The sequence below is a fragment of the Zalophus californianus genome, chromosome 13 (genome assembly GCF_009762305.2).
Source record: "Zalophus californianus isolate mZalCal1 chromosome 13, mZalCal1.pri.v2, whole genome shotgun sequence".
NCBI lineage: Eukaryota > Metazoa > Chordata > Mammalia > Carnivora > Otariidae > Zalophus > Zalophus californianus.
Genome location: NC_045607.1, coordinates 87,504,082 through 87,517,347, shown reverse-complemented (window position 1 = coordinate 87,517,347; position 13,266 = coordinate 87,504,082). Strand labels below are relative to the sequence as shown.

The 13,266-nt window shown below is 35.4% G+C and overlaps 1 protein-coding gene across 13 annotated transcripts in view; it reads left to right on the top strand.

Annotated features, from left to right (window-relative positions):
- RFX3 (regulatory factor X3) overlaps nucleotides 1–13,266 on the top strand; it is a 274,696-nt gene that overhangs the window by 202,505 nt on the left and 58,925 nt on the right. For all 13 annotated transcript variants that reach the window (XM_027616062.1, XM_027616061.1, XM_035723664.1 and 10 more), the window contains 2 exons: nucleotides 5,398–5,579; nucleotides 9,255–9,374. In XM_027616062.1, the coding sequence (XP_027471863.1) occupies nucleotides 5,398–5,579; nucleotides 9,255–9,374 (302 nt within the window). The remainder of the gene's footprint in view (nucleotides 1–5,397; nucleotides 5,580–9,254; nucleotides 9,375–13,266) is intronic.

Here is a 13,266-nt window from a genome sequence, read left to right as displayed (position 1 = left end):
ACACCATGCAGGCAGACAGTAAGTACATACTGACAAGTTAAAGTTCCAAGAGAGTAAGGACTTGATATGTTTTGTCCACTGATGCATCCCTGGTGCCCAGAGCAATACCTGGTACATGGTATAAGTTTCCTAAATATTTGCTCAATGGATGAACCTAAGAAACAAGTAATAGAAGGGAACAGACCTTTACGAACATTTTTGGCATAGAGTGGCTTTCTCCCTGCATACAATTTGAGTGAAAGAGTATATGATCACTCTATCACTGCCCCACGGGCAACCTTCAGTTTAAGAGTAGACAACATTGTTTCTCTCCAAATAATCTCATCCTTCAAAAAACTTATAGGCAAGGATGATATCACTCATCTCCTTGTATTTTAGAATGGTACTTTTGATTTAGCTTTACAGAACTCACTCTATTAGTATAATCATTTTTACTTCCAAATCTTAAGTATGTGAAGATGCAGTGGGGCTAATGATATATATCGTCTGCCTAAAACAGACTATCATTGTGGACTTAAGTTTATTTTATACTCCTTCTCAATTGTAATTAATATAAATTGGCACTTAATGATTATTTTGTATCCAATGTGAGATATTTTAGATTGCAAATTTGAACACAGAAATGTTCTTAAAACTAATTGTTCCCAATTTCCACACAATGTTCTTGAACTTGCGCATTTTTAAAAAATTTCATCTAAAGTATATAATAAGCATTAGGTATTTATCTTTTATACTTTTTACGATGTAGCAAGTAGTTGTTTTATGATTTTTGCTGATTTTAGCCACTGAAATATATTCAGCTCAAAGCCAACCCTTGTTTTATACTCACTTTCCCTTGACTTTGATGTATTGTAAATATAAGTTATGACAGAAATAAGACCTGTCAAAATGCATATCATCAGTGAACTGAACTTAAAGTGAATCCTAATGGATAATAATCCATCTGGGAAAAAATGCCAAATGTTACATTTAGATGTTAATTGGGGAATGCAGTGTGTATTTTTTTTAATTTGTCAATCAGTATTTCCCTTTGGGAAAAATAAGAACTGTTCATCTTCCTTAATCTACCCTGATTAATATAGATTAAATGCAAAGGTTGAAAGATGCAATTATCTTGGTTTCCACCCTTAAATGAATTTGTGTTCATTAGTAGAATAATCAAGTTTTAAAGATAAAGGTTAAAAGTTCCTATGGTATTTTATGGGCTTTTAAAAACCGTTAATGTAAACAAATATTTTATGGCATTTTATAACAGAGTAAAAGAAACAGTAATGGTTTAGTTCCAAATTGCTAAATGTTAAGGATATTGAATTTTAGTGTCCAAAGGGATTTTATTAAAAAAACCCAAGGAAACTATACCTTGTAACAAGCCTTAACTTAACTTCCCTTGGGCAGCACGAGAGGTGTATGCCTTTAGGTTACACTTAGCTCAGGTTTCTCTTACAACAAAATTAATCCTTTCATATACTGTGTTTCAGACTCAAATATATGATTTCCAATTTCATCACTGTGTCAAAACTTGAAGGTGAAATAACTGGCATGTAGAATGCACATGATAATCCCCTGCTGAATCTCAGAATCTAACCAATAGCTCCTAAACCAATGTCCACGTATACAATGAGCTAAGGAGCACCACACTTATGGGGTAGAGTTGTCCCCAGGTTTCCTAGCTGGAGCCTCCAGCCTTCAGGGCTTTTTACCTCCACTCAGTCTCCTTCTGCTCTTCCAAGTGATCTCCAGCCTTCTGGCAAGGAATAAATGTTCTTCCTCCTGCAAATAAGGGGCAGGGAACGAAATGTACCTTTGCTACTGTCAAAGTTACGGTCGTCCGAACGTCCACTCTTCCAGAGTTTTTCAAATCAACTGATGATGTAGACACGTACATACACACACATATTGCAAATAAACTCAGATTTTTTTTTTTTAAGAACTGGCTTGGAAATGAAGAGTCTATAAGAATATAAAACTATATACAATAAAAGAAGTTTGCAAAGTCCAGATTTTTTTGACTTGCTGAGCATTTCAGAGGACCACGTAGCCAATCCAGTAAAAACTTCATTTTCTCTATTCATTTGGGGCTTGAGTAATATTATCCAGGCTTCGAAGTGCTTTAAGACAACTTTGCTGTCATTATCTCACTATTTCTGTGGAAAGTTTTCTTTGATTAAGAATGGTCTGATTAACTCTTTTATATATGTAAACATACCTTTGGACTCAAAATATTTTCTGTTGAACTTCAATATTTACACTAGTTTTCACTTTTATAAAAGACATCTTAAGACCATACCCTTCAAATATTTTATTATTAGATTTGCTTTTCAGGGTTTTTTTTAAACTACAAGACAATTTTCTTTATCATGAGAAAATAGTAAACTGTCATTTTTAGATACCTGTCTTTACATTTAAGTAATTAAATATTGCAAGAAAACTAGTAAACATTTGAGGCAGTTTATGGAAATTTTCTATTTATATCTCATTAAACAAAGTATTTTTATTTGCTTTATAGCTTATTGAAAGTATTTTGCATCAGATCTATTTTTACTAGTTGTATACTTTGGGTTATAAAGTTCATGTTATAAAATCATTTTCCATTTCTGAAAAAAGAATATCCTTTCAATTAACATTTCCTGTACAGATCTGTGTTCTGTTCATTAGCAAAGAAAGAAATATTTTATTTTTATTTATTTTTGTTAAAAAAAATCATATTACTTTGACTTTGACAGTATGCCTTATATGAGGAAGCAAAGATAATATATATACAAACATATTTTTGGTATTTTTGACTTACATGTGTTGTGTGTTCCATGCTTGTGGATGTGAACACTTCATTAGTTCAGCTGCAAAATACTGTTTTCCCAAAAATATATAGAGTTTTTTATACATTTGCCTTTCTGAGGATTCTTTTTTTGTGTTTCCTTTATTTTCCTTCATCTCAAGAAACTGAACTTCTCAGAGATTATTCCTTTCTATGTTTCTAGAGTCTCTGCCCTATATTTCTAGATTCTCTATATATTTAGAATACCAATGGAAGGCTTCATCTAGTATATGCTCACAAAAAAAGAGCTAGCATTTCTGGGAGATATGGTTCACTAGAGCTTCCCCAACACCATTCAAGTGGGGAAGCAATGCCTTCAGATGCCAGTCATTTTACTGATGCACGTGGATGAATTGTATGAGGCAGGTTTGTAGGGCCATATTTTGTGTGTCATCTACTTCAGTTGCCTTCATCATCTACAGACTCTGAATCTGAAAATTTATGAAGAAACACTAGAGACATCCTGATCCACTGTGGTAGGCAGAATACTAATCTGAACCTTAATAACTGGGTTTTTCAATCATTTTGTCCCCTCTCTTTTATATAAAATGAATATGGATAAGTGAACTTAACTCTTGTGTGTTATTTAGAATACTCAGAAATCCCATGTCTCTGGAAAACGCCTTTACTGACAGTCAGGTTACAGATAATTCATCTCTAAAGAATTCTTTTGACCTTTAATTTTTCTGTCGTTATGTAAATGAACGTTTATTTTGTATAACCTTTTTAAAAGGGAGGGTTGTATATGTTATAGAGGCAATGGGTTTGTTTAAATGCACATATTCATATGCATAAGTGTTCACGGAGAACTTCAAGACTCCCTGACCAGAACATGAACTTTATTTTTAAAAAGTACTCTGCTCTGGGGGTGCCTGGGTGGCTCAGTCGGTTAAGCGTCCCACTCTTGATCTCAGCTCAGGTCTTGATCTCAGGCTTGTGAGTTCAAGCCCCGTGTTGGGCTCCACACTGGGTGTGGAGCCTACTTCAAACAAACAAACAAACAAACAAACAAACAAAAAAGTACTCCGCCCTAACTTGTAGACTTGGTACCCATATTTTCTGAGCCAACATCAGTATGAGTTTAGTGACATAAGTTTAATTAAATGAAGTTTAATGCTTAAATATAAGCATTGTGTAGGAATATTTGAAATTAAAATGGTTCTGGGCAATTCAGCTGTCATAGTTAAAGGCAATAATTCTAAAATATTTTTAATTAATTTTCTTACTGAGAGTCTGAAAGTTCACGTTCTGAGTTTGTTCATGAATCTTAAAATATATAAGCAAATGCTTTAATATATTTGAGTGTCCATATTGTCTTTTTTGGAATATGATCGTAAATTCCTCGAGGACAGGAGTGAGATCACATTCATTTCTACATCACTAGGTGCCTAGCATGTTGACTGGCTCATAGTTGATGCGCCAGGAATTCTTGGGCTCTCATGACTTAAGTTTAATTTAAATTGCATGTAAAAATATCACTTCTTTATCACACCTCTTATATATGGCATGGAAATTTTGTTGAGACAAGTAATGTGAAGTATTTGCTGCTTTTATGGAAATAACAACCAGCATGCAAGTAATCAGCAAACGTGTGTTGGGAACCCAATCAGGCTCTGAGACAATCTATGACCTTAAGAAAGTCATTTAAATCTATTTCATTTCTTTTTTATGAATAAATGAATGAATGAGTTAATAATTTCATTTTCCTACTGTTGATATTCAGTAATACATACCTATATTACATTTTCTAAAATTTTTTTGCACTTGCTATACTTTAAAGATTATTTTTAAAAAATACAGGACAACATAAACCTTTAAAATGTGAACCACAGACCGAGAAAATGTTGCTTTACCAGCTACCATTGTAATGTGTCTTCTAAAATTATGAAGAAACATAGCAGGGAGGTAGCAAAACTCCAATGATCGTTTAAAGATTGCTTTTTGAAAGTTACATAATTTTTTTTTAAATCAGTGTCTAATGAATTTCTTTCCTTCTGGGGAAGAAATGACTGGATTTTTTCCTTTCTGCTTACAGAATTGGACACAGTAGATAATACCATTGTTGTCCTGTTTGAGTAAATTAGATAGGTAAATTAAAATTCTATGTAAATGAATAGAAACTTAATACAAAAACTCATACCAGGCAGCCTGCTGTTCATGTGTTAAAACAAACTAACACTAAAGCCATAATATGTGCCATGCTGCCAGGCTTAGAAACATGTCTTGTACTGTAGCAATTACAAATTTTATTTACAACGGGTAAATGGGATTATCTGAATTCCCTGAAGAGGTGTTTGTCTACAAAATTGCAGTCAATACAGGGACCACTAATGTTCTATACATGTGCTTGAATATTTGAAGGAGTGGACATGGTCCAAGGTCATAAATTATGTTCAGCAATGCACACTTCTGAGAGTTTTCAAGGTCAGATTATATCAGCCTGTGAATTACAACAGTTTACCCTATTACAAGGCTTGGTGAAGATCTTCTAGGTACTTCTGTGTATTGTATTTATAGTGGCTTGTGGACATTTTGGTAAATTATCTGGTTTCTCTGTGTTTATCCTGTCTTATTTATACTAGCTCCAGTGGTTATTGGACAATTACGAGACCGCTGAAGGAGTGAGCCTTCCCAGAAGCACGTTGTACAACCACTACCTACGACATTGTCAGGAACACAAACTGGACCCAGTCAATGCTGCTTCTTTTGGAAAACTAATAAGGTCAATTTTTATGGGATTACGAACCAGGAGATTGGGAACTAGGTTAGTACGAAAAAATAAGATCATAAACTAATCCCTCTCTTTCAAACTAAGGCAGTTCAAAATATCGTTGGAGCAAAAGTGCTTGATTATGGATAACATACAAAGAAAAAATGAGGAGATAGCTCAGTTTATACAGTCTCTCATGAAGAGGTCGTTATCCAGGGAATACTGCGAAGCCAGAACGATGCACTCTCTTAAACGTAACTGAGCACAGCTTTGAGAAGAGTTGGTTCTCAAATCATATAGAAATCAGCAAGTCAAACTGTTAGTGGAAGATTTACACATGGTGCCTTAAAAATTAATATATATCACTATTTTCTCTTTTTAAAAATAATCAGACTAGAGATGAGTAAGTGATGTAGTCAGTGGAAAACTATGTATCTCTTGACTCTGGCAAAATTATATTGAAATGTCTTTATTAATAACTCTTCTATTTGAATAGAGTGAGAAATTGAAGCCGAGTTTTTCTTTTCATTTCTGGAGATCAATTAAAAATCATTTGGTGAACTTGAAAAACTGGGGAGTTTGAAGCCCTCAGTAATGACATGCTCCTATTTAACCTCTTATTAGCCTTTTTTAAACTCTTGACTGTGAAACCGTACATGTGTAGAAGTAAAAATATAGTATACTTCTGTTGTACAGAAACCAGTAATGTGAAAGAGATTCTTAGTTTCTCATTTCTTTCCTTTGGAAAGAGATATTAGTGTTTTTACTAATCAAAATATCATGAACATAATACTTGGAACTGTAGAGTTTCATTTTGGGCCTTTCTCTAATTTTTACAAATTATCATAACATAATTATTTTAAGAAGCTGGGCAGAAGGATATGGATGTTTTCGATTTCCTAAATCCTACAGCAATCCATATTAAAAAGTATAAAAATAAAGATGCTACACTGTATAACATTAGATGATACCCCCCTCATTGGTTTTGAAGTCACAGCTTCCTAGTATTCTAGTGAAGGGTATTTAATATTTTGTTAATGAAACAAAGAGACCCTTGGTAATTGACTTCATTGTAAATGTATGCTAAAAACAGGGGGGGGGAATGTCTCAGATTAATGGCATTGACGAGGTCTATATGTATTCAGAGTGTGAATACTCCTTTCTGTTGCATTTCAAGTGATTGTACCTTCAGGTTGCTGGAGGTTCAGTTCTCTCATAAATGTATTTTCTTGTACCTGTACTTGAAAAGATAGTATACTTTAAACTGAAGAATATGATTGTCTATTACAGCTGAAGGAACTAAAGCTTTCAGTCCCTTGAAAAAAGCTCTTTGTCTCTCTCATATTTTTCCCCCCAGAACCACAAAAATCATTATTTGGGGATCTGACCTACTATCCCCTCACCAAAGGCTCAGGAGTTATGCATACCGTGCCAATATTTTGAGACTCTGGGCTTTATTCAGCATTCTAATAGTGGGTATTGTTGTGCTCCTTTTGTTGCTGAGAGGGATTTCAGTGGGTCTTATTTTGAGGCTCCATTCAAACCTTGAAACACATCTTTAAAATAGAAAGGGACAAAATTGGGGTTGTTTGGGTTTGTGAATGAGTGGAATCCATACTCTATAAGTACATATTGCAATATTGCAGCTTTTACTTTCTGATGTTCTGTTTTTCCCCCTTACTATGTAACAATTGTGTCTTCTATTCCTTTTACAATTGTATGTAGTGTTTGCAATTAGAGATGGAAAGGAAAGCCTAGAAGAATAAGGAGAAAAGAAACCCTATGGGGAAAGTTTAAGCAAATGCTATGTTACGAAGACAGCAGAACTCTAATGTAGAATCACTGACAACGATGAGGGTAAAGCACCATAGATTCTATCATGAAAAGTGGTTTCTCATTCATTTACTACTTCTAACTCAGGGAAGAGAAAGAAAATCAGCATTATAAACTATGAAGCGAACTAACTCAGATTCTACTTTTCTTTCTCTTTCTTTCTCTTTCTTTCTTTCTTTCTTTCTTTCTTTCTTTCTTTCTTTCTTTCTTTCTTTCTTTCTTTCTTTCTTTCTTTCTTTCTTTTTCTTTCTTTCTTATGAACAATATACAGAACTGTTATTTCTTCATCAGTAAAATAATCTAGTGAATTAATTCAAACCCAAACTAGACCTTTTCTCAACTTTATGGAGCTAAGTGAAACAATACATAAAATCACCATGTTTCTAAACAAAGGCAAATCAAAAGTTTCCTTTTGTTAGAATCCATCTGCAAATTAAGTTTAAGCAAAGAAGACCATGGGACATGGCTGATCTCCCCCAACCACCTCCCCACCAACCCAGTGAAAATGCGGATTTGTAGGAAATGGAGAAGAAACCAGACACTTTATCTATTTTGGTCTACAAGAGAGACACCGTTTTACTCTGTTGCTGTCATTGGCTACCTCCCCTGGGGAATGTCTCCTGCTTCCCACCCCTACTCTACTCCCTACCCTTCTCCTGTTTGTAAGGGAGAATGCTACAAATTGGTGTTTTTTGGTTTTGTTTTTTGTTATGTTCTGCAGTGGATTTTGGAGACAAGATCTAATCTCTGCAAGTAGAAGGCCTTAAGTTTTCATACTGTTTTATTTTACCAAAACAAGGTAGATATTAAATGTCCTACTTTAAAAAAAAATAGCAATATTATTTATATAATAAGATTTTAATGTCTTTGAATATATAGGCTTCATCTGATATATGTCCTTTAATTTTGGAAGTAAAATTCTCTTCTATTTTTATATAAAATATTTAATCCATACTCTTCTTGCATTTCTTTTTGTAAATGAAAGAAATAAATGGAAAAAGCAGCTGATGTCTTGCTATATATAGACTTGTGAAAAACTATTTTCCCTTTGCAAAAATTTACATATTTAAAACGTTATTTTTGCAAGAATTTGCAAATTTCATTCAGAGCAAAACTTTGTCATTTCTAATAGCAAACATGGTCTTTCTCATGAACATGGGGAAATTGTGACAATTTTTATCCAGGTGGAGATTTGCCATTTTCACAGAGAAATTTCCCCGTGTCTGTTGTGACACATCTTATTCAGCCCGCAAAACTTATATGAATTCGTTAGAACAGAGACTAATAAAATAGATTTCAAAATCAATAGATTGAATACCTGCTTCCTTTTAGGTTTCAAAATAGTAAATAATAGACTTCACCACAACATTCTGTATCAGTGAAGTTACCTTCATCACCCCTGCAGTAATAGAACGTGCAGAAATGGAGAACGTATCCAAGACAGTAGAATCAACATTCCTTTTCTTTGTTTTGTATAACCATTTTATAAGAAATTCCCATCTAGCATGCAACCCTTCATCCTCTTGTTGTATTTTTATTGGCCTGACCTTTTTTTCCACCATTACCCCTTCTAAATTAAATTTAGAATACAAATTTGAAAAGAAAAGTGTAACTTACATGGACTCAGTGGGCTCTCGTACTAATATTTAAGTTTATAAGGAAAGAATTTTTTGCAGGGCCCTGAGCCAGCTGATTCAGAATCTTATTTTGATTCTTCAGATGTAGCTGCCATAAAAATATACAGGTGACCCAGAACAGGCAGATCATAAATATACAACATAAATATGCTTCTTTTACCTAATCTTTCCCAATGTGTAGCTAAGTGGACATCCTATATGATTAATATTGATTCGACTGACTTTCTGTGTCTCTAATGTTTGTTGTTCTTTTATGAAGAGGAAACTCCAAGTACCATTACTATGGGATTCGTGTCAAGCCAGATTCCCCTCTGAATCGTCTGCAAGAAGACATGCAGTATATGGCTATGAGGCAACAGCCCATGCAACAGAAACAAAGGTAGACTCTGGAATGATCCCTCACCTGTCCAAGCTACGTATTTCTTTAGATGTGCAGTCTCCTTTTTTCTAGAACAAATACTTAAGGGTGCAAGAATGTGGCTGTTGTCTGCATGCGTTTACTTACCATGGACAGTTCTCAAATATGATTAGTAGAATTTCATCCACCCTGTCTGTTTTCCAAATCTTTTTAAAATTACTTATCAGACAACCTGTTTGGCCCCTTGTATGTTAAATGTGACATCCCAAACTATGCAGCCAAGGAAACCCAACACAACACATAAGGAGCAAAGCCAAGCAAATGCCCCCTGGAGAAACTTGCTTCAGTGTTGGTGAGTTCCTTCCTTGCCATTGGCAACCTCCCTCAGTCACTCTTCTTGATGTGGTAGGAATATTGGCAACATGTTCAAGACTTCTTATATTTTCTTTGAATCCAACTTTCAAAGATGAAGAATGGTAGATATTAGAGCTGTAAGAGGTCTCAAGCATTCATGGATGGATGGATGGATGGATGGATGGAATCATAGATCTTAGAATTAAAAATGCCTCGGTCTAGTCTGGCCCCTCAGTTTTGTGATGACCAAGGCCTTAATGGCTCTGTTTTTCAGTGAAGTCCCAGAGAGGTGAAATGATTTGCACAAGCCCACAGTGCTTTTACATAGCCAAAGGCCTTCTAGTCTCATGTGGCTTATATCACAGTTTAGAGTAAATAAAATGAAAAATCCCTTCCTTTTTACCAGTATAGCTCAGCCATGATAGTAGTTATAATTTTTCTTTTCAATTGAGTATGCAGAATTAAGTAGGGGAAGGGAGACCTGTATATAGGTCATCAGATGATCTGCCTCAGTCTTCCTAATTTACTGATCTGGGATGATTAGCCAGGTCCCTTCCCCATCCACACTAGCTTAGTTGGGAGCATTAGCTCCAAGTCACTGCCAAAGAAAGAATCTATCTCCCAGTGGCCCTTCCCTTCCTTGGTCAGCAAGTACTGATGTTGTCTCTGCCACCTGCTAGACCCCCGTGTGCCCAGAGAAGACACAGTCTCTAACTTTGAGGAGTTAAGAAATTAGAAAGTGGAGGCCCAGGAAACTTTTTTCTTAAGTAATGCAGTGTGAGAAGTGCTGAAGTAAAGCTTTGATCCAGGAACTACTGAAATACAGAGAAATTTTCAGCTAAGCCCAGGAGAGTTGAGAAGTGTCCGAGAGAAAGCGCTGTTTGAGGGGGACTCAGAGGTATCAGAAAGAGGAGTGTCAGGCAGAGAGACTCAGGCACACAAGAGCACCAGGGTGGTATAAAGTCCAGGATGTCCTTGGTAAGTACTGTGTGAGTCAGTGAGGCTGACCCAGCAGAAGCAGAACTAAGAAGAAGGTTGAGTCATTCAGCAGGAGATGAGATTGAAAACATACTTAGGGGACTTGGTTGTATATGCAGCTAATAAGTTTGTTCTTTGTGCGCAGCATAGCTTTGAAGCTGTGTAAGGCTTTGGAGCAAAACAATGGAACTTATAGATTTTTTTTTAGAGAGATGACTTATTTGGGATAAGACCTATTTCATGGGAGCAGACTGGAGGTAAAGACACTCGTTAAATAGTTTAATGCGATCATAATTTCTGGCGCTAGTGTTCCAGACTGGAGTCCGTCCATTCAGGATTGGCTATTAAATGAAGGTTATCTCAGGGGTTTTAGGTTTTTGATTCACAGATTCTTGACCTTATTTTTTTAAATGCTAACTTCTGAGTTTTTTGAGGTATTATAGTCATTAAAATATATTAAAAGACCTTGGAAAAATACAATAAAATAAATCATAGACCAGTTCTTTATAGGTGGAGTTTGTGTGAATTGTAATAAATTATTATTGTCTTGGGTTATGATTATCTTGTCCACCTGTTGGTGGCGACACTTAGAGCCTTTAGTGTCTGGTGTATTCTCTGCACTCATGCATCACGGCACTGTACAGTGGAGCTGATGGTGAGGTCGAGACCAAAACAAAGTTTGATTCAAAAATAACATATATTCAAACTTAAATATGAACAAAAACTTGATAGATCGCACTTAAGACAGCTGAAACTCACCTCTTCCTGTGATTTACCTGCAAAGAATCCAAGCAAGTTCTCGTGGAAATGGAAGCCTTCAAGGAACATTCTTTGTAAAAAAAAAAAAAAAGGCCTGGGTTAGGGAAGCAAGACCTAGGACTTAGAAAGGTCTCCTTATGAAACAGGTTCCAGAGCTCTAAAGGTTAATAAGCCATGAACACTCTCCCTCTCAGTCTAGTTGTAATTGCTTTTAGAATCAGACATAATGTGGATGCATTTAAGAAGGGATATAAAATTCTCAGTGATGTTAATAAATTGTACCAACTTTAGTTCCTTATAGTGTTTGCTTTCTTGTGAAATAAGGATGTGGGAGAACCAAAGAAGTATAGTTGACCCTTGAGCAACAGGGAATTAGGGGCACTGAGCCCCCTCACCGTCTAAAATCTGGGTATAACTTCTGACTCCCCGAAAAACTTAACTACTAATAGCTTAATGTTGACCAGAAGCCTTACCAATAATATAAAGTTGATTAACACATATTTTGTATGTTATATGTATTATATAGTGTATTATTACAATAAAGTAAGCTAGAAAAGGAAATGTTACTAAGAAAATCGTCAGTAAGATACATTTACTGCATTGTAGTTATGGAAAAAATTCTGCATGTAAGTGGATCTGCGCAGTTCAAACACGTGTTGCTCAAGGGCCAGTGGTACTGAAATTTTCTTTTGGTTGTTGTTGTTTTGTTTTTAACGATACAAGTTTTGGATTCTGGACAGTTGCTCTTGGAATGGTGTCTTGCTAACTGACTGCAATGTTAGTGTTGTCGACCTCACAGGCCCCTCATTGGGATTAGCAGGACAGAGGGAGGTTTCTGTTTTCTCTCTGAAGGATTCTACCAACTGGCCACATTAATAGGCCTTCAGTGAAGCCAATTATCCCACTGTGCAAAAACACTTGGACAGAAGAGGGAGTTTCTCTCCCTAAGTCTGGATGTCGGAGTTAAGAGTATTTGTTGAAAAACCATGGAAAAAGAAAAGTATTGTATCTTTTGTCTTATGGCTTATAAAACTCAAGTGATTCTATTGAATATATTAAACTTCACATAAAAAGAGCCTGCCATTCTTGCTAAAACATAAGTGATATGTGAAAGGTTTAAAATATTTTATAGCAGCTACTTGTATTTAATATTTTAGAATATTCAAATTGTCTCAAGGCCTCGAGCATTAGTGTATACATCTACATGTGCACATCTTCCACAGTATAAATTTACATGTTTTATATGTTCTTATGGGATGAAAATTCAAGTATATGCAGTGATCATTTGATCAAATACAAGTGAAGTTTTGCAGCTCAGTTTGTATACTTTTCTGTTGAGTTTGGAATCATAGCAGTTGGAGAAGTACTAATGATTATTGAACCCTTTTCCGTTTGGTATCTCATTTAAAGATTTGATAGGGTAGTAGAGGAAATTTCCACTTGTCTACAAATCTGATTCCCAGCAACACCACCATATGGAACATAGCCACGAGTCTGGAAATAAATGGAAATAGCTTCTGATTGAAAAAACAGATGTCACAGAGCCCATAGTTTAGCTTAATTGAAAAGATGAAGCCATTCTCAAGCCATGTATCTAAACTAAAGGAGCAGATTAGAGCCTGCTCGATTCATAGGCAATCATGAGATAGAACAGTTGGCAAGAGGAAATGTAAGTTACAAGGTGACAAGGGTCTTCCATTTGCTTTTGGGTTAATCAGCACAGAAGTGGGTGTACATTCAGTGGAGGGACAAGTAGACCCAGGTACTCCGGTAGTTTTGAGTATCATCAGTCTAGCGACTGGAATCTAGTCTAACACAGTGT